The following is a 19765-nucleotide window of genomic DNA, read 5'->3' as shown; positions in this document are numbered from 1 at the left end:
TGGCTGGAGCAACATTCCCCTGCGTGTCCACTCTGGTCAAACAGGAAATGTTGTACTTGACTGCTGATGTTACATCCCACACTCCCTGCAGGCGCAGCCGGTGCCAGATGAGCTGGTGACAAAACTTCTGGGGAACCAGGCAACATTCAGCCCCATAGTGACAGTGGAGCCACGCCGCAGGAAATTCCACCGCCCCATTGGGCTGCGCATCCCCCTGCCCCCTTCATGGAGGGAGAACCCCCGGGACAGTGGGGAGGGCGATACAACCAGCCTGCGGCTCCTCTGCAGTGTCATAGGTGAGTAGAGATAACTGGTGGCGTCTTTTGGGGCTGCAGCACAAGCCTCCCTCCTGCTCTTCATTTTGTTGCTCACTTTGTAGGTTCCAAGTTGCAGCTTGAGGCGGATGGCAGAGAGATTTCAGGGATTTGGTGGGAGAGGCAATGGAAGGGAGCAAATGTTCCACCGTTGGCAGCAACTGCCTGTGATTTCACCCCTAGGGTGAGGGCAAGAAGATTTGCGCTCACTCTGCTTTCAGAAAGATGCTCCTTGATGGCCGCAGCAGTAGAGTGAGGGGAAATGCTTTCTGCGCTCGCTTTAGGAGGACATCATGCTGGAGAGGGAAGGGTGGTTGGGGGGAGAGCCAGGTACCACAAAGAATGGAAAAGAAGAGGCAGCGGGAAAAGGTAAGCCAGGCAGCGGTTTCAAGGAAGCTCATCTACCCCACTGGCACTCGTGCTCTCCCTGCAAATATTTTAGTGTTGTCTCTTTCGTGGGTGGGCTGCTCTTTCAGGGGCCCTTCATCAGTTTTGGTCTGCTGGTTGGCTCTTTTTAATGGTTCAGGGGCTCAGCTATGCCCTCTGCCTCTGGGGAGTCTTGTCCTTTCATCACAGATGTTTTTGGATGATAGCTGTCATCGGCCCTAGCCTTGTGTGGCTGGGCTGCCTGAGGCTAATGGAAAGCAGAGCCCAAAAACATCTGGAGGGCACCAGGTCGGCAAAGGCTGAGCTAGGGAATCCCCCACAGGTGGCTGCCCAGGTGGATGTCTTCTGTGCTGGAGATGCAATGCATTTTCCCAGCAAGGTATTTATTCTTGTTTTGTACTTGGAAAAATATCCCCCTATCCATTTTTTTTGTAATTATGTATTTTATCATTTCCATGCATAAAGCAGTTTACTATTAACAATGCAAAGTTAACAGCAAAAATTTGCACACCCCAGAATCGAAGCAAACTTTTTAAAATAACTGAGCCAAAAGATTCCTAATCATAATTCTTCCAACACCAAATCTCCACGCCATCAATTTTGGATCAGCCCAGACAAGATCTTAAGTCTGAAATAAAGTGAAGTCACAATGACAGTGCTAAGATTTGCTGGGTTTAAGAACAAGCTTCTACATAAACTATAAAAGGATCCTGTGTTTGTTTTGTTTATTTAGCAGATTCATACCCTACCTTGCAATCAATTGATTCTCAAGGCGACTTACAAGTAACAGGTAATACCTAACGCAAAGAACCCTGAACTCACACATGCCAGGATGACCCAACAGCCTTCAGTTCTGCGGCTGACGGAGGGGGTCAAAGCAAGATTCCCTTCGGCCATCCCAGAGCAGCTGGCAATTGGAACAGAGTGCTCTTTCTGGTGGAGTAATGGTTAGAGTGTTGGACTAGCACCTGGGAGCCCAGGTTTCAAATGGCCACTCAGCTGTGAAGCTTGCTGGATGCCATGGGACCAGTCACACCCTCAGCCTCAGCTACTTCACGCCCGTGGTGTCGCAGGGGGCGGTGCCATGTTGGGGGGGGTGACAAGGCACCCCGTGGGCACAGCTGCGAACAGAGAATCCTGCCACTGTCCGTACGGTGTTTGAGTGGCGCCGGCAGCAAACCGTTACGTACAACGCATGCACGGTGTCGCGCACTTGCGCTGTACGTAGTGACGCCGCACATGCACTGTACATAGCAGTTTTCCGCCAGCGCCGCTTGAGCACTTTATGAATGGTGGTGGGATCCCTCCGGTGCCACTACAGCCGCAAGCGGAGGATCCCGCCACCATCTGTACGGCGCTTGGGCGGTGCCAGCAGCAAACCACTACATACAATTCATGGGCAGTGTCTCACACATGCGTTGTACGCAGTGACACCGCACATGTGCCCTACGCAGCAATGCAATGCATGCATCGTATGTCGCAGCACAACGCATGCCCTGCCCCGGGTGTCGGTTAGCCTTCACAGGGTTGTTGTGAGGTCAGGTGGGGAGGGGTGGGCTGGGGAGGACGACACCATGACCTCCTTTGTGGAAACAAACAAATACAGCAAAGCTTCCTGCAGCTGCTGCTTCTCTGACTGGTGCTTGAGATCAGGCCAGTCTTTCCCTGGTGGTTGTCTTTATTTTCATCCTCAGTAACTCAGTGACAGAGCATCTGCTTTGCATGCACATAGTCCCACGTTCCATCCTTGGCATCTCCAGGGAGAGCTGGGAAGGCTCTTGCCACTCAGCGTAGGCAGTTCTGAGCTGGTGGGACCAACAGCCGGACTCAGTGCAAGGCAGCTTCCTGTATGCCTGTGATCTCAGGTGAGCAGCAGAGCAGCAGCGAGGAAGGTTGCTTGGTGGTTTGGCAAGAAATTATGCACGGTAGTGAGCAATGGAGGGGGGGGGGTGCCGCTTGGGTGCATCTCTCCATCCCTGTGACTTGCGTAACCTCACGGGGAGGAAGGAACCAGGATGTGCTGGAAGAAGAACCAGTGTGACTGCCTGCATCGCTGGGTGGACTGGAATAAAACGTTGTTGTTGTTACATTTATATCCTCCCTTTTTCTCCAAGGAGCTCAAGGTGGCATATGTGGTTCTCCCCACCCCACCCCACCCCGTTAATCCCTACACCAACCCAGTGAGGGAGGTTGGCTGAGAGGCAGTGACTGGCCCAAGGTCACCCAGGGAGCTTCATGTCCAAGTGGGAATTTGAGCCCTGGTCTACCAGGTCCTAGGCTGACATTCTAACCATTAAACACCATACTGGCTGGAGAGGTGGCATATAAATATATTCCGTAAACATTAGAAATAAATATCAACACAGAGCTCACAGAATATTCTCCAACTGCAGAGCAGGCCCCTTTTCTTCAGGACTTTGCAGCTGAAGTGGAAACTGAGCATGCCAGCGGAATGAAACACTGGCTCAGTTCTCCCCCTTCCCCGGTGGTTTCTGCCTTTTCCATTTTAAGTGCTGTGTGAACATTCAAGTGTTGAAAAATTCATCTGTTACCTAGGTTTTTTCCCCTTTTTAATTAATGTACTCAAATACAAAACTGTGCTGTGCACCTGAGGAGGTTCTTGGGGCTAGGGGCCACCAATCAGTGCAGCCAGGCTTCTGCTTAAAGCCTCCCGGCCCCCAGAGCTCAAGTCCAGGGCTGGCTTGGGCCCGCTGGGACTGCTGAAGTGGAAGGTAGCCAGGCCAGTGCCAGGCAAACCCAACTTCCTCTAGTTTGTTTCCCATCCTCTTCCTCGGAGTTCCGCAAAGGCAATGCTAGAGGAGCCTGGCAACCGGCAACACATTGGGCTGGTTGGAGAGCAGCGTGAGGTTGGACCTAATGGACCAGCCTTCCCGGCTCAAATCTGGGAAAGTGCATTTTGGACTGAAGGCTGCGAGGGCCCTTCCAGGTCAGTCTGCCTGCTCCAAAAACCTCCTGTGCACGCCTATGTGCTTTCTCCCCACTCTCTTGTCTCAGGAGGAACAGCCCCAGCACAATGGGAGGACATCACAGGGACCACAAAGCTTGTCTATGCCAACGAGTGTGCAAACTTCACCACCAATGTTTCTGCCAGGTGAGCCTGAGGGGCCATTTGGGGGAGTTGCGTGCATTGCACCTCAAAGTGACAATTAAACTGGCATAGCTTTGGAACATAGAAAAAGGTTAACCAGAGGCAGACCTGTTTAGGGAAGTTTTTAATGTTTGACATTTTAGCGTGCTTTTAATATTCTGTTGGGAGCTGTCCAGAGCGACTGGGGAAACCCAGCCGGATGGGTGGGGTATAAATAAATTGTTGTTGTTGTTGAAAGTCTGGGAAATAGCTCAGTTTCCTAAATTTCTGGTTACGGCTGGGTGGTGAGCCTGTGGCTTCTTCCATGTGCCCCTTTCCTCTTCCTGCCCAGGTTCTGGCTGGCAGACTGCCCGTGCACAGCCGAAGCCATCCATTTTGCTATGCTGCTTTACAAAGAGCTGGCAGCTGTGCCCTACATGGCCAAGTTCGTGGTGTTTGCCAAAATGAACGAGGGCCGCGAGGGCCGCCTGCGCTGCTACTGCATGACCGACGACAAAGTGGACAAGACGCTTGAGCAGCATGAAAACTTCACTGAAGTGGCACGCAGCCGGGACATTGAGGTAGCTCCCCGGTACCTGGGGCCCTGCCCTGCTGAAGCTCTTGGCTGAGGGACAGGCCGCCGTCTAGAAGGAGCTTTTTAAGTGCTGTCATAGCTCTTGCCTATTGTTAGTAGCATTAGAATTATACATTGCAGTGGTTTCCAGACAGTGATTTGTGACCTTCATTCAAATGGTTTGTAGTGTGTCTGCAAAAATGCAATTAAGAGTGGTAGACTCGTAATCTGGTGAACCGGGTTCGCGTCTCTGCTCCTCCACATGCAGCTGCTGGGTGACCATGGTCTAGTCACACTTCTCTGAAGTCTCTCAGCCCCACTCACCCCACAGAGTGTTTGTTGTGGGGGAGGAAGGGAAAGGAGAATGTTAGCTGCTTTGAGACTCCTCCGGGTAGTGATAAAGCGGGATATCAAATCCAAACTCTTCTTCTTTACAATTGCTACAACAGGCAGAAAAATTATATAGTGGCACTCTAAGACCCTCTAAAATTGTTTGCTGGGGAGGGGGAGTTTAGCTCAAATGCCTCCTGATTGATTGATTGATTGATTGATTGATTGATTTAAAAAACAAGCATGCCAGAGCAAAGTACCTGCCCAACATAGCTTCTAGGATGGCCTTAAACCTGTGCCATGACAGCGTTTCATGATGAGCTGCCATTTCTGGAGGTGGAGCATAACCCTTTCAAAGGCTTGGAGACCTTACTGCCTGTTTCTGCAGGTGGTGGAGGGGATGCCCCTGCACACAGAGCTTTCTGGGAACCTGGTGCCCATCAAGAAGGCCACCCAGCAGCGCAGCTTCCTGTTCCAGTCATTCCGGGAGAACCGCCTGATCATCCCTGTCAAGGTGAGAGGCAAGGGGGTCAGCAGGATGCTTTGGGAGTGAAAGCGCTGGGCTCTGATTGACCAGCCTGCTGCTGCTCTCACTTGTGATGCCACTGAAATTCATCATGATCTGGTTGGCAATCATGTTTTCCCAGCTTCTTTGCTTGTTTGAATTTATATACTACCCTATATACACAGCTCTCAGGGCAGTTCACAGAATAAAATCAGAATATAAAACCACAAAATACACAAAATAAAAACAACAACAACCCAATAACCCCTCCCAAAAACCCACACTTTAAAAGCTTGTGGTGCCCAGATACAGGGCCCAGGCCTGTTGTTGGATGAAGTGGAGCAGCTGCTTCAGGTGGCAGGAGCTGGAGGGCAGCACCCCCGCTGCGCAGTGGACAATACCCTCCCATCACCAGCGTGGAAGCACAAGCCGGCGGTCCGTCCTGTCCCTGCAGTGGGGAGCAGGTGCCATCTCCCCCTCAGAGAGGACGTGGCTCCAATACATCACAAGTCCCACATCGCTTTGGCTCAGGACCAGCGCCCCACCTAGTCTTTCTCTTGAGCTCACCTGCAGATGCATAGGCCAGGAGATACGTGAGGAACCTGCGTCCAGTTGGTGTTGGTCTCCCCATCTGTTCAGCTCCTTAAGGAACTCTGGAAATTGTAGCTCAGTGAAGGGAGCAAGGTGTGGAGGGGGCCAAAAAAGACATCGCAAGCTTGGAGAAAACTTGTGGAGCACAGTTTCCAAACACTTGTTGAGAAAGCCCATCAGCACTGATCCTGACTCTGAGGAATAGATCACTCCCGTCCATTGTTCTCCTCACTTCCTGGAGTTATAGGGAGCCTTCAGTCCCATTCCTACAACGGCCCCACTGCCTACTGGTCCGTTTCCAGGCACGACTCAAAAGAGCTGATGATGGCCCATAAAGCCCTGTGAGGCTTAGGTCCAAGCTCTCTGAAAAACCACATTCCCCCCTTTTCTCGGTCCTGCCACCCTCACAAGCCCACTTGTATGGACGTGGGAGAGGGCCTTCTTGGTGGCTGCTCACAGATTGGAACTCCCTCCCGGGAGAAGTTAGACAGGCTCCCTCCCTGCTGTCCTGGAGTTCCTTTTCTGAGAACAAGGCGGTATAAACAAATGATTGTTATCATGATAATAATTCTCATTCCAGGAGGCTTTTGGGAACTGACTGCATTTAGTGAAAGGGCTGGTACTGTGCTGTTTTTATTGTAATTTGCTGCATGTTTTTAATCTCTCTCTTTCTTTCTCTCTTTCTCTCTCTCACACACAGATATTGTTTTAGTTCAATAAATGTATAATTGTTTTTAAATTATTGGGTTTCAAAAAATGTTTTTAGTTGTTTCTGTTTTATTTATAAGCTTAACTGAGTCCTTGTCAGGAAGAAAAGCTGCGTAGTAGTAGTAATTAATAATAATAATAATATTGGGAGCAGGTGCGAGACAGCAGCCGGGAAGCCAGCGGCTCCTTGTCCTTCCTCCGCAAAGCCATGAAGTACGAGGAGCTCCAGCATGTCCTCTGCCACCTGAACATCACAATGCCGCCCTGTTCCAAGGTGAGTCCCGCCTGAGCATGTTATTTATTTAGTCGTTAAACACAGGGCTTTTTCCCCAGGAGGAACTTGCTGGAACTCAGTTCCGGCATCTCTCAGGTGAGCTCTGGTGGCCGTCAGGTGGGCACCATCACCATTGTAAGAGAACAAGGGAGGCGTTTTGGTAAGTTCCAGCCACTCTTTTTCTAGAAAAATAGTACTGATTAAACTTATTAGCCACCTGTCACCCAGAGGGTCTCTAAGCAGCTTACATAAAATATATGTATGCATAAATACATCACCAGATAGAAAAGGGTTGGGGAAAGTCATATAACACATTGTCTAAAGAACTGTTAACAGTTTCACTAATTGCAGCTGGATGGGCCCTAGCACAGTACGGTGGTACCTCTGGTTACGTACTTAATTCGTTCTGGAGGTCTGTTCTTAACCTGAAACTGTTCTTAACCTGAAGCACCACTTTAGCTAATGGGGCCTCCCGCTGCTGCCGCACGATTTCTGTTCTCATCCTGAAGCAAAGTTCTTAACTCGAGGTACTATTTCTTGGTTAGCGGAGTCTGTAACCTGAAGCGTATGTAACCCGAGGTACCACAGTACGGTAAGGAATTAGACAATCTATCCATGCAATTTTCGTATAAGAACAATTGGTTTGTTACGGTCTCAGAAAAGACAACATTCAGTTTAATACTGACACAAGGTCAAACAAAACTGCAAGATTTCAGTGCAATAAGGCAGGGCTTCCTCCAATCTGCCATGTGTCTCTGCTCCTCCCTCTCTCGGGGGCTCCTGGAGGCAGGAAAATCACCAGCCTTTCCCGACCCTCCAAGTGTCCCTATTTTCCAGGGACATTCCTGATTTAGAGAAGCCTTCTGATTTGATCCCGGAATGTCCCACTTTTCCTTAAGATGTCCCTATTTTCATTGGAGAAATGTTGGAGGGTATGGAGTTATCTGACCCCCGAGCCGTCTGAAGGCAGCCCTGTATAGGGAAGGGTTTTTTGGTGATACATGTTTGATTATGTTTTTATATATGTTGGAAGCTGCTGAGATGCTGGCTGGGTTATCCCAGTCAGATGTGTGGGGTATAAATAGTAAAATTATCATTATGGAATGGGCTGTCCCTATTTTTATCGGGCAAATGTTGGAGGTTATGCCTTTCCTTGATGCCCCCAGAGTTCCGGCAGTGAGGAGCGAAGGAGAACGCTGACTCCGCTAGCCTTGCGTGAGAGATACAGCCTCCCCAGCGAGAGCACCCTGGGTAAGAGTCCTTGGGGCCAGAAGAGGGGGCTTGGCAGGGCAGTTCATAGGTCAGGGATTCAAGACGGCCTTTTGCCATTAGTCTGAAGGGAGACATTCTGGTGTCTCTTAGTGAGGTGGGATCTGTGCACCCTTTTATTGCTTCAGCTGTGTTTCTAGATTTTTATTGGATGTTCTTAACTGGTTTTAATTTGAGAAGCTTTCAGTACAACTGAAAAGCAACTGATGATGGTGATGATGATGATGATAGGAGCTTTCTGCAGGCAGGGAGTTTATATGTTCCTTTGTGGAAAGCTAGCATCCCAGGTGGGTTGGGTGCCAGACTACTTGATGGTAACAGCTTTAGAAATTTTAATAATAGTAGTAGTAGTAGTAGTAGAGAAACTGAACAGGATTTGTGACTGAGACCAGGGCAAAGTTGAGTAAGGGACCAATCAGCCTCTTGACCTTGTTAACAACCTGCACAATGTCAGAGACCCCAGCAGTGACTGTGAGTTTTGTGCCCTGTCTTTGCCCAAAACTTACTCTGCTTCCCCCTCCCTCCCCCCCCCCAGGCTCAGTAAGCAGCACAGAGAAGGACAGAACAGACATGAAGATGGCTGTTATTGCAGAGCATTTGGGCCTCAGTTGGGCTGGTGAGTGACACTGGTGTCCTTGCAAAAAAGGGTGAAAGGCCCTTCCAGGCGTCCCTTTCATTGTACTTTCATGATTTGTTCTTCTGGAGGCATAAAGGCGCTTCTACACAATGCTGCTGCCAATACTGTTTGTGCCTGCAAGTGTTTTGGGGCAGACATACGGCCTCGTTTCCAACTGGCACTTGTTGCGTAACTTCCTGCTAACATCCTGCCATTTTCCATGCCACAAATATTCCCATCTGTTCCTACAACTGACCTCAGATGCTCTGAGTTCCCAGCACTCTGGGCTTGCTGGGTGGGAATCTTTCCTGCTATTATCCCACACACTCCCTGTGGTTTTTTGTTTTTGTTTTTTGTGAACACCCACCTGGCAAAAAAGTCTCCAGAACCCTTGTCTCCCAGCTCGGTCACTGGGATCTTCTGCAGGAGCCTGCTGGTCGTTCCCCAAGTTGGCCAGGCTCATTTGGCAACAGCAAGCACTGAGCCTGAGCCTTCACTGTCATGGGCCCAGTTGTAGGGAAGGCTCTGCCTGGGGAGATTCAGCTGGTGCCTCCTGTGCCAACTTGGAAATGCAGGCTGGAACTGTTTCTGCTCCATTAGCCCTCAGCAATCAGGAGCACATCCTTCCATATCTGATTACAACAGTTATGTATGGTTTTTCTTGTGTGATTTCACACATAGTTCTTGTAAACCAATTATTATTATTATTATTATTATTATTATTATTATTATTATTATTATTTATTACTTGTACCTCACCCATCTGACTGGGTTGCCCCAACCACTCTGGGCAGCATTTTGATATTTTTCTAAATATATAGCTAAACTGCATCAAGTGTGGCATACCCAATAGCAGGGAGGGGTGAGGAACTTCAGGCCTTCCTGTCTGACTCTTGGTGCTGCCCTTGGGCCACACCCCTCACTAGCCCTTGTTTTGCATGCACAGAGTTTTTGGCTGGCTGGGATGTCTCCCTGGATTCTGACAACGCCTCTTGCTTGCCTGGAGACAAGGCAGAGAGGAGCACCGCCTGTGTGCAGAAACCAGCCCCCTGTGCAGCAGAAGAGTCACTTCCATTGCTCTCCCGCCACCCTGGCATGTGGCCCTTGGAAGGTTGCTCTGCATGCTGGCCCTCGGGCTGCAAAAGGTTCACTGCCCCCGGCACAGAAGGCCGGTCGCAGGGCCTTCCTGCTCCCCCCCATGTCTGATGGCTGCTGTGCTTTGTGTCTCTTTCCTGGCCCCGCCACCCCCCACTCCCTCCAGAACTGGCCCGGGAGCTGCAGTTTGGTGTGGATGACATCAATAGGATCCGTGTGGAGAATCCCAACTCCCTTCTGGAGCAGAGCCTGGCCCTGCTGAACCTGTGGACCAGCCGTGGCGGCCAGAGTGCCAACAGTGCGTATTAGCAAGGGGGCTGGGGGCGCATGGGCTGTTGCTGTCCTGAAGAGGGAGGCCACACACCACCAGAACTGAGGTTCCCCCGGGGGACTTTCCTTTGCACATGACCACATTCGATACATGGCATTCCTTCGCCCTCACCCATCAAAACATTGAATGCATCGCACATTGGAGCAGCTGGCCATGCCCCCCTCAGGCCTGCTCTTTCCTGGTCTGGGCCGGCAGTGAGGGGGGCAATGCTCCTCATTTGTGCATGGCTAGTCTCCCTAAAGGTACATTCTTGGGGATCTTCTGCCAGCATTCATTTCCTCCCTGGTTGTGAGGAGGGTTACTTTTTCTTCCTTGAAAAGTACCTAGAGTTGAAAGGAAGTCAAAAGAAGGACAGTCTTTCCTACATCCTCTTCCAGCTCTACATGCTTTTCAAGGCGCAAATTCATTCCACCGGATCCAACTGTTATTTGGACAAGTGAAGCCTGTTTTGTGGAGTTTCATGAAAACACAAATAAACCTCGTGGGATTTGGTGACACTTTCTGCAGAGGAATACAGGCGAGCTATTCAGAACAAAAAGCGAAACTCATTATAAATAGCAACATCATGGAGGAATGCAATATAAGGAAGGGAACCAGGCAAGGATGCCCCTTGTCTCCATTATTTTAGTATTGGAAATCCTGAATAAAAAGAGAAGAGAAGAAGGGAAGATAAGAGGTATAGTGTTGGGGGAAAATCTTATAAACTCAAAGCCTTTGCTGATGACCTGATAAAAATGACCCAAAGGAAAGTCTATTGAGAACACTAGAGTTGATAAATGAATTTGGGAGAGTGGCAGGTTTTAAACTTAACACAAAGAAAATCAAATTATTGGTAAAAAAATATGGATGCGCAAGGAAAAAAATGAATTACAAGTTATATGCGGCCTGGAAATTAGCAAAAAAGTGAAATATCTGGGTATATGGTTCACAGCTAAGAATATCAATTTATTCTAGGATAACTATGTTAACACTTGGAAGGAAATCAAAAACAAACTGGAAATTTGGAGCAGGCTAAATATCTCTTTTGGGGGAAGAATTTCCAGAATAAAGATGAGCATACTCCCAAAAACGATTTTCTTGTTTCAGTCCATTCCGGTGATAGGGATGGCAGGCTGCTTCAAAGATTGACAGAAGGATATATCAAGATTTATGTGGAATGGGGGAAAACCTAGAATTAAACATAAATTATTGATTTATATAAGAGAAAGAGGAGGATTTGCACTATCAAATTGTTTAGATCTAGGATAAACATTTGCTGGAAATGCAAGGAGGCTGAAGGCACATGAATCCACATGTGGTGGAACTGTAAAAAGATTAGATAGTTCTGGGAAATGATTTATAGTGAGCTGAAGAAAATGTTCAAATGTTCCTTCCCTAAAAAGCCGGAAGCCTTCCTGCTAGGAATTATGGGTAATGAAATTCCAAAAAAGTTTAGGAGAGTCTTTATGTATGTTACAGTTGCTGCCAGAATGTTAATTGTAAAAGGCTGGAATGGAGAAGATATCCCATTCAAATCAGACTGGCAAAATAAACTGAGAGAGTATGCTGAACTAACAAGACTATCAGCAAGGTTACGAGACGTTACAGATGAAAAATTTAACAGAGAATGGGACATACATAGTGTTTGTGTAAAGGAACATTGTCAAAATATTAATCCGTTGGCAGGTATTGACTGAACTTCTGTGGGTGAATAGGATAATATAATACTTAAAGTAAGCCAAACAATGTGGAGAAAATAAAGTGAAGTGTGCAAGAAATATAATTTGGGAATATAATGGAAGATGGGAGGTCACGTTGAAATCAATTGCAAAATGGTGTAAAAAGCAAATAACTGAGGAGCGAACAACTGTATTTTTTTTTTACTTTTTATGCTGTCTTCAACATCTAATGATCATTTTTGTTATACAATTTTCAATTAATAAAGCATGGGGGGAGGGGAGAAAAGAAGAAGAAGAAGAAGAAGCCTGCAGGTGCTGGACAACCTGTTCCTGCTGCATTCCATGATAGATGGTTGCAAAAATGAATCCCCTGCTGTCACGTCTGGCTGATATGTCTCCTTCCTCTTCTCCTTTGGCAGTGGAAAACCTGTACACAGCTCTGCGCAACATAGACCGCAGTGAGATCATCAACATGCTGGAAGGCTCCTCCCGGCAAAGTCGTAGCCTGAAGGGAGACAAACGCTACTCCAATCGGGATTACTCCCTGTCGCCCTCCCAGATGAATGGTGAGTGCCGGCCCAGATCCTGCCGCACCAGATCCTTGCCTGGTGTCTCTGGTGAACCCGGAGTCATGTGCCCAGGCTTAGGCTTGCGTAGGTCTTTTCAGTGTGACTGCCCCTCCCTCCCCCCTCCCTCTGGATTTCTGCTGCCCCCTTCAGCCCATTTTGTGGTCCCTGAGATCAACCAGCTACCTGCCTGCTAAAAAACCCTCCTGGCTGGCAGCTTCCTTCCCCTTTGGCCTCAGCTAGAACCAGCCAACTCTAAGCTCACACCCTGGTGGGGTGGAATAAATCCACAGACACCCAGGGAATGTCGTGGGGGGATCAGGTGCTGGGGCACACTGTGTGGCTTTGGGCAAGGGAGGCAAGAGCATAGCTGGGAGGGCCAGCGAGGGCCACAGCCAGGTGTTAAAGAACAGTTGTGAGTGAGGACACATCCACATTTCCACTGGTCTCCTAGTTTTCAGTTTGCCCCACCTCTTTCCTTGGGAAAACCCACTCTTTATCACTGAAGCAGAACAAACACCCATACATGGGAAACCCATTCAGTGAGGAGGAGGAGCTTTTCCTGGGGGGAAGCAGCGAGACAAGCGGAAGGGTGGACGAGCCCAGGGTCCTGGAGTCCAAGGGGCAAAGTGGCTGTGGTGCCATGTGCCCCACTGCATACACAGGGCACTTGTGGTCCATAAAGTGAATAGTGGGGGGGGGGTCCAGACTGAACCCTGGCATTAGGAAGTGGCTTTTGCAGAAAGATAGGCGGTAGGAATGCAGACCTGTGGCGATGCAGGGGGGAGGGGTAAGGAGCACACCTTCTGTGGTGCAAAGAGATAGGAAAACCTGCGTAGATCCAGAGAGAGGCTGCCCTGAGAGAGGGAATCTGAGGTTGGTGCAGAGAGAGAAAGAGGCCCTGCAATGGTGCAGCTCAAATGGCCTCTAGGGATCAGGCCTTGGGTTGGCGCAAGGTGTGCCTGGAGATGGGTGCAGAGAGGTTCTGGGCTTTGAAGCCTGGACCCTGGGCTCCAGCTATCAGTTAGACGCATTGCGCATCAGGAAGAGGGTGTGGGCTGGTGTGGCTTAGTGGGCCCAGGGAGCCAGATCAGCAGCCAACCCTGTGGTCAAGAGTGCTGCGCACGGGGGTTCAGAGGTGTGTGCGCTCATTCCCTCCCCCCCATCCCAGTTCAATCTGCGTGCTTCCACATGCTATCAGCCTGAGTTGGCTGGCCAGTTGGCGCCTATCCTGACCGTTGTCCTCCGTCTTGGTCCTGACCTCTCTCCTCTTCCTCCTTTTTCTCCTCCACTGCCTGTCTCCACTGTTTCTCTCTCTTTCTCTCTCTCTCATTTGACCTGAGCCGTCCGTCCGAGAGCTTTTGCCCTGCTGATGAATGCATGCTGTGCCTGGCCGGGCCTGGCAGCCATGCCAGGCTGAATGTTGCCACTTTGCCCTTTGCTGCTACCCGCCCTCCCTTCCTGGCTTCCCTTCCTTGCCCAACTGCTGTTAGCAGAGCCTGGGGAAATGGGAAGGGCTTCCCTTCAGCCTGCTGATCCCAAAGCCCCCCTGGGCAGCTTGACTCTCCCAAAGGTCAACCCCCCACCCCACCCCTGCACGGCTGAGCAGGCAAAGTCCAGGCGCAGCAACTGTGGAAAAGCTGCATGGAGCAAGAGTCCCCCTCACACACACACACACACACACACACGGCACACCTGCAGGAAGCCTTGGCTCCCCTGATTCCCCTGCCACTGGGTGAAGCAATCGCTCTTCCCGTTGCTCTTTATCCATAATTACACAGCACTATCAATAAGCAACATGGTGCTTTATAGAGCTTCACTAATAAATAGGTCTTGGTCCCCAAGGAACTTGCAGCCTAAATGTCAATAGTGGGGGAGGCAAAGAAGAGAACGGGGTGGGAGATCAGTCTGGCAAGGAGTGAACATGAGCAGATTAAAGCTACAAGGGCTCTTCAGAATCCAAAAACTCACCTTTCCTATGAAGTCTCAGAGTAAGCCCTTTAATCCTCATGCCCAACTGTAGCCAGGTGTAAGTAAGGGGGGGGGCTACAAATGCTCTCCAGCATCCCTGGTTCTCCTTGACTCCTCGCTTCCCTGCTGAGATACACTGAGGTGCGTCTCACACTTTTCCCAGGCTTCTTGGCAGCTGCTGTGGCCCAGATGCCCACTGCGGGTGGTTCATTCCTTGGCTGCCTGAAATCTGGTGGGGGCATCTGGGAGCAGCAGCTGCCCAAGGGCTGCCCAAGGTCAAGAGCAGCTGTAGGGAGTCAGTGGAAACTCTGGGTGCATTGTACTAGGATATGCATTTCTTGCACATTCCTTGGTTGGAGAACAGCCTTGGTAAAATAAGAGAGGTGTCCATTTCAGAGAATGCTTCTGTCTCCATTCCCATATTGTTTTGGAAATGGAATTTCTCCTCATCCTTCGTGGGTTTTGTGCACTGTGTGATTTTGGAGCAAACCTTCCCATTTTGGCTCAGCGAACCCATGCATGCTTAAGATGAAACTGCAGAGGCACCAGCTTCCAAAGGAGAAGAGGGGGCAACATAATGCGGTGCATGATGTCGCACGTGTGACATCAGGACATCGGAGGAGCCGGGGTGGAGCCAAGTGCGGCAGCACCTTCAATGGCCACCGGCCAGGGGCTGCTTCTTCGCTCCTTCCCCTCCACTGCAGGACGAGGAGTTGGCCACTGAAGCCTCACCATCTGTAGCCTCCTCTGCCACTTTTGAACATAGGGGAAACCCCTCCCAAAAAACACTGGGGGGCCCAAAAGAGCTTGGCCCCTAGGAGATGGGGTCCTTTTCACAGACCAAGCTGCCCATGTACTTCTGTACTTCTGAGGTGGCCCAAGAGCTCTTTCTTCCCTTCAACCCTTTAAATGCTTTGAGCTGGAGAAGGGAGCATGTCAGTGCTCGCTGGGTGCAAATGAGCCATCAGAAGGCCGGCACGTTGCATTTATTTACTCCATAAAATGGGTGTACCACTGGGTTTTAAGGGGGGGGACGACTTAAAGCAGTTTTTTAAAAAAAGCAATTCAATTTTAAATAGAAACAGTTTAAAATAGGTATCATTAGAAATTATTCAAAATCATTAAAATCATTCAAAACATAATTAAAATCAACAGTAGCTACAAATGCAACTTCTACAGGTCTGGACAGGGTTGCAGAAGAAGAAAGGTTTTTAGCAGACGCTGAAAATAATATGGCAAAAGTGTCTGCCTGATGTCAATAGGCAGGGAGTTGCAAAGTTTGGATGCTGCCAGATCAAAATATAGATTTCTTATGAATGCTGGACAGTGTGACTCCTTTTGATGCCTGAACAGGAAAATTCAAATCATCAAATTGTAGAGTTGGAAGGGACCACAAGGGTCATCTAATCTAACCCCCTGCAATGCAGGGATCTTTTGCCCAACGTAGAGCTCAAACCATGACCCCAAGTTTAAGACGGAGCCATCCATGACACCCACCTCCAGGCACACATATTTAAGGCACATGGGGCACAACTTACTGGGAATTTCCCTGCCGCATGCCCCATAGGAGCTGTGCCCCACAGATCCAGTTGCCTCTCCCTCTGCCACCTTTTGCAACGCTGAGTGACAGCAGGACCCCAAAAGAACAGCACCAAAAGTACTGTGGCAAAGAGGACTCTAGTCCACGGAAGCCTAGAAGAGCCCATGTGGTGTTCTGCAGCTACTTCAGCACACCTTAATTAAGGGGGGAGTCTTTAAAATGCCCCAAAACTCTTCGTTGGCTTTGGGCTACAGTGGAACATGTGAGCCAAAGCACCCTGTTTTCGGAGCTGGTAATTTTGCACTTGGGGACCTGATCCCGGAAGCATCTCCTGTCTGTGCACTTACCTGGCTTAGCAGCACTCATCCCGCCGAGTCCTTTTTCTTTCCAAGTGCAAAGTGTGGGAACATGTGGGAGAGTCGCTCTCCTCCACACCAAATTCCCAGAGAGAGAGAGGCATTGCAGGTGAAGCTGCTTTGAACCAACAGCAAAGGGGTAAGAGTATAATTATAGTAGCTAAGATCTTCAGGGAATGCTTTTGAGTTGCTTAGATTCTTTACAGCCGTTCTCCCCACTCCTTGAAGTACAAGACTGGTTGCAGCTACTCGGTGTTGAGAGAAGTTCCTTTTGCATATGGTCAGAGGCATATTTTCTCTACCTTTGAGCCCCAGTCTCAAAAACCTGGTTCCCTCTCTGGCTTAAATGACAGTCATTTTGAAGAGAAATGAAAGTGAGGTTTGAAAGAGACTCTGCTTCCCACAGCATTTACACACATTTTATTTTGTCTGGCTGCTGCCTCTGATCAAACAGGTATTTAAACAATACCCAAACACTCATGTGGAGCTAAGTCAGTTAGTGGCATATTTGTTCCACAGGGTTTGACTGTTAAACCAGGCTGAGAAGTGTAGCACTGAGAGGGGAAGATGACCCTGCTAATAACTCTTGGCTCCTTTAGCAAACTACAGCTCCCAGAATTATTTGAAGGAAGCCATGGCTGTTTAATGTGGTTGGTATCATAGTGCTTTCATAGAATCATGGAATCGTAGAGTTGGAAGGGACCCTGGGGGTCATCTAGTTCAACCGCCTGCAATGCAGGGATCTCAGCTAAAGCATCCATGTCAGATGGCCATCCAGCCTCTGCTTTAAAACCTCCAAGGAAGGAGAGCCCGCAACCTTCCGAGGGAGACCGTTCCACTGTTGAACAGCTCTTACTGTCAGAAAGTTCCTCCTGGAGTTTAGTTGGGATCTCCTTTCTTCTAACTTGAAGCCATAGGTTTGAGTCCTACCATCCAGAGCGGGAGAAAACAAGCTTTCAGTGTATGGTATGAATGTGGCCTTAGTTGCACAACAGATTGTGCAATTTGTGGCACAGCAGGCTTCTGCTAGTGCAACTGTTGTCTTGAGTTCCTGTGTTGTGCAATAATAAAACTGACTCTTCCGCTTGTGCAAGAGACAATGTGCTGGTGGACAGAGGTCACTGTGTTCTCCTCTTTCAAATCACTTCCAACTCCCCCAAAGGGCAATTGTCAGTCTTCAGCTGTCTCTTCATACCCAAGGCCAAGATGGTGCTCTCTCTCATTCCATGTAGCCAAGCTTATTAAACTGACCGCCAAATCTTGCCACAAAACTGGGGTTTGGACAGCAGCTTTCGCTGCATTTGAGGGGAGGGAGTTAGCATAGGGCTAGGGCTGCCATATTTCAAACAGTGAAAAGTTTTAGCTTTTCTCTCTTTTTTTGAACATCGGCAAAAATGGCACTGCCGGCATGGTCTGCCATACGTCTGGATTGTCCATGACGTTTTACTGATTTCCACCCACACACTGCAGCTGATGGCACACCATGGGACTCTCTCACACATTCCATTCTCCAGGATCTTGTCACCGCTCCCTCACTTGGTTTAATAGTAGGGCCGGCCCTGATTTCATCTGCCTTATAGGGCGAGGCCAGTTCTTTGAAGCTGTGGGTTCTTGGAAAGGAGTGAGTGCCTCCCTTCACTTTCTGTGAACAGGAGAGAATCAAAAACCAAATGAAAGAAAACAGCTTTCAGTGAAACAAAACATATAGATAATCCCTAAGTCTTTAATATTAAAATGAAATTTTTTAGTAGACCAGCACATTTCAAGTCAAAAAACTATGCTTTGGAGAGTGACAGAAAGTGAAAGCAGTTCAAAAAATGAATGAAAGATTGTTTTCTATTTCATTGTTGCCTCTCATATATAAAGGCAATCAATATGTTTGATATATATAAAATAGGAGGGCATGTTGAGGTGCTACATTCTGGACTCTTTATGTTACTATTAAAGACTTGAAGGGAGTTTTCGTACATAAGGCATCAAGGTTTGATGTTTTATTGTGTTTTTAATACTTCCCATTGGAAGTCGCCCAGAGTGGCTGCGGAGGCCTGGCCAGATGGGAAGGGTTTAAGTAACAAATTATTATTATATTATCATTACAAGGTGTTTTGTCTTGTTTTGTTTCTAACTTCTGCTGAAATAGAATTTATAATGCAATTGCACAAAAAGGCTTGTTTGAGTTACAAGTCCCTCTCCTGATCTTCATGTTTGATACTGATGACTAATCAGTCATTTGCAAAAACTGAGCGAAGGAGAGAGAAAGGCATCAGTGCTACTTGAGCCTTATGTACGGTAGTGCTTGGCTTGGTGACATTTGTTTCCTGATCAGGTTTTCTTTTTAACACTCCCCACTGCCCCATTTCCGCTCTCCTTTACGCCTGACAAGGGACCCTACATTATTCTCTGGGAAACCAGTGCTAGCGGAACCACCCCAGGAGGCAGCTGAGGGCAAGGGCTCCAGGGCCCACCAGAAACACGGCACGGTGCAGGGCAGGGAACCTTTGGCCTGCCCAGCAAAGCTGGACTCCAACTCCCATCAGTCCCAGCCAACATCATGGCCAGAAGTCCAGGACGATGGGAGCTGAAGCTCAGCAACATCTGGGAGGCTACAGGTTAAGACACGGGGCCTTCGCTTCCCGTTTCCATTTGAAATCTGCCATTTGGGTGGCAGCCCATCTTTGGGGGCGCTCTCTCCACCTGCCCACCCCCAATGGTTTAGCTGGCTTTGCTCACCGCCCCAATGGCTGTGTTCTCTTGGACCGATGCGCGTTGGGATGGAGACCTTTTGGCGCACAAAGTGTGACACCCCCCCTGCGTGCCCCGACGGCTAGAGGTTGCGTGTCCTGCCCTGCGCCCTGCAGCACCTTAGCCTGTCGCCCTCTGTCTGCCCATGCAGGTTATGCTTCGCTGCAGGACGAGCTGCTCTCCCCCGCCTCCCTGCATTACTCACTGCCTTCCCCGCTGCGCGCTGACCAGTACTGGAGCGAGGTGGCCGTCATGGATGCCGTCCCCATGGCCGCCAGCGAGCAGGACGCCCTCATGGAGATGTCCGACATGCAGGTGTGGTCCTCGGGGCTGACGCCCTCGCTGGTGACTGCCGAAGACTCCTCGCTGGAGTGCAGCAAGGCCGAGGACTCGGACGCCACGAGCGAAGGCCGGTTCCCGGGGCAGCTCCTGGAGGACGCGCATGGCCCCGACCCGCTGGGCTCCATGGACCTGGTGGAGGACGACACAGTGGACTCAGACGCCATGAATGGCCTGATGGACATGCTAGAGCAGGAGGAAGGTCAGAGGTCAGAGGGGAGGAGGCCAGACGGCGAGCGCCAGGGGGGCCTCTGGGCAGGAAGCCGGGTTCCCACAGTAAAGTCTGTCTCGTTTCAGGCCAGCAGAGGGTGCAGGCCCGCATCACCGAGTCGCCTACTGTCAGTCGGGTCATCGACAAGGGCAAAGAGAGGTAATGCAGGGATGCCAGCCATGGGGAATGTCCCGTGTGAGTCTCTGGAGGCAGCAGCAGGATGGATGGCAGCCAGCAGACTGAGGTTGAACGTTTCTGGGGGACAGGGGGCAGGCTGGTGTGGGGGACTCCCTGGTCCTA

The 19765-nt window shown here is 49.6% G+C and overlaps 1 protein-coding gene across 11 annotated transcripts in view; it reads left to right on the top strand.

Annotated features, from left to right (window-relative positions):
• ANK1 (ankyrin 1) overlaps window positions 1-19765 on the top strand; it is a 181314-nt gene that overhangs the window by 145756 nt on the left and 15793 nt on the right. For 7 of the 11 annotated variants that reach the window (XM_081921261.1, XM_081921262.1, XM_081921258.1 and 4 more), the window contains 12 exons: window positions 92-296; window positions 1435-1491; window positions 3717-3813; window positions 4142-4370; window positions 5082-5207; window positions 6652-6771; window positions 7938-8022; window positions 8576-8656; window positions 9918-10049; window positions 12160-12306; window positions 19067-19456; window positions 19552-19624. In XM_081921261.1, the coding sequence (XP_081777387.1) occupies window positions 92-296; window positions 1435-1491; window positions 3717-3813; window positions 4142-4370; window positions 5082-5207; window positions 6652-6771; window positions 7938-8022; window positions 8576-8656; window positions 9918-10049; window positions 12160-12306; window positions 19067-19456; window positions 19552-19624 (1742 nt within the window). Of the gene's footprint in view, window positions 1-91; window positions 297-1434; window positions 1492-3716; window positions 3814-4141; window positions 4371-5081; window positions 5208-6651; window positions 6772-7937; window positions 8023-8575; window positions 8657-9917; window positions 10050-12159; window positions 12307-19066; window positions 19464-19551; window positions 19625-19765 lie in introns of all 11 variants that reach the window. The other 4 variants (XM_081921265.1, XM_081921264.1, XR_014170939.1 and 1 more) reach the window with 3 other exon arrangements.

This window comes from Podarcis melisellensis (genome assembly GCF_964234715.1).
Source record: "Podarcis melisellensis genome assembly, chromosome: 8".
NCBI classification, from domain to species: Eukaryota; Metazoa; Chordata; class Lepidosauria; order Squamata; family Lacertidae; genus Podarcis; species Podarcis melisellensis.
This window is presented reverse-complemented; position numbering and strand designations above follow the sequence as displayed.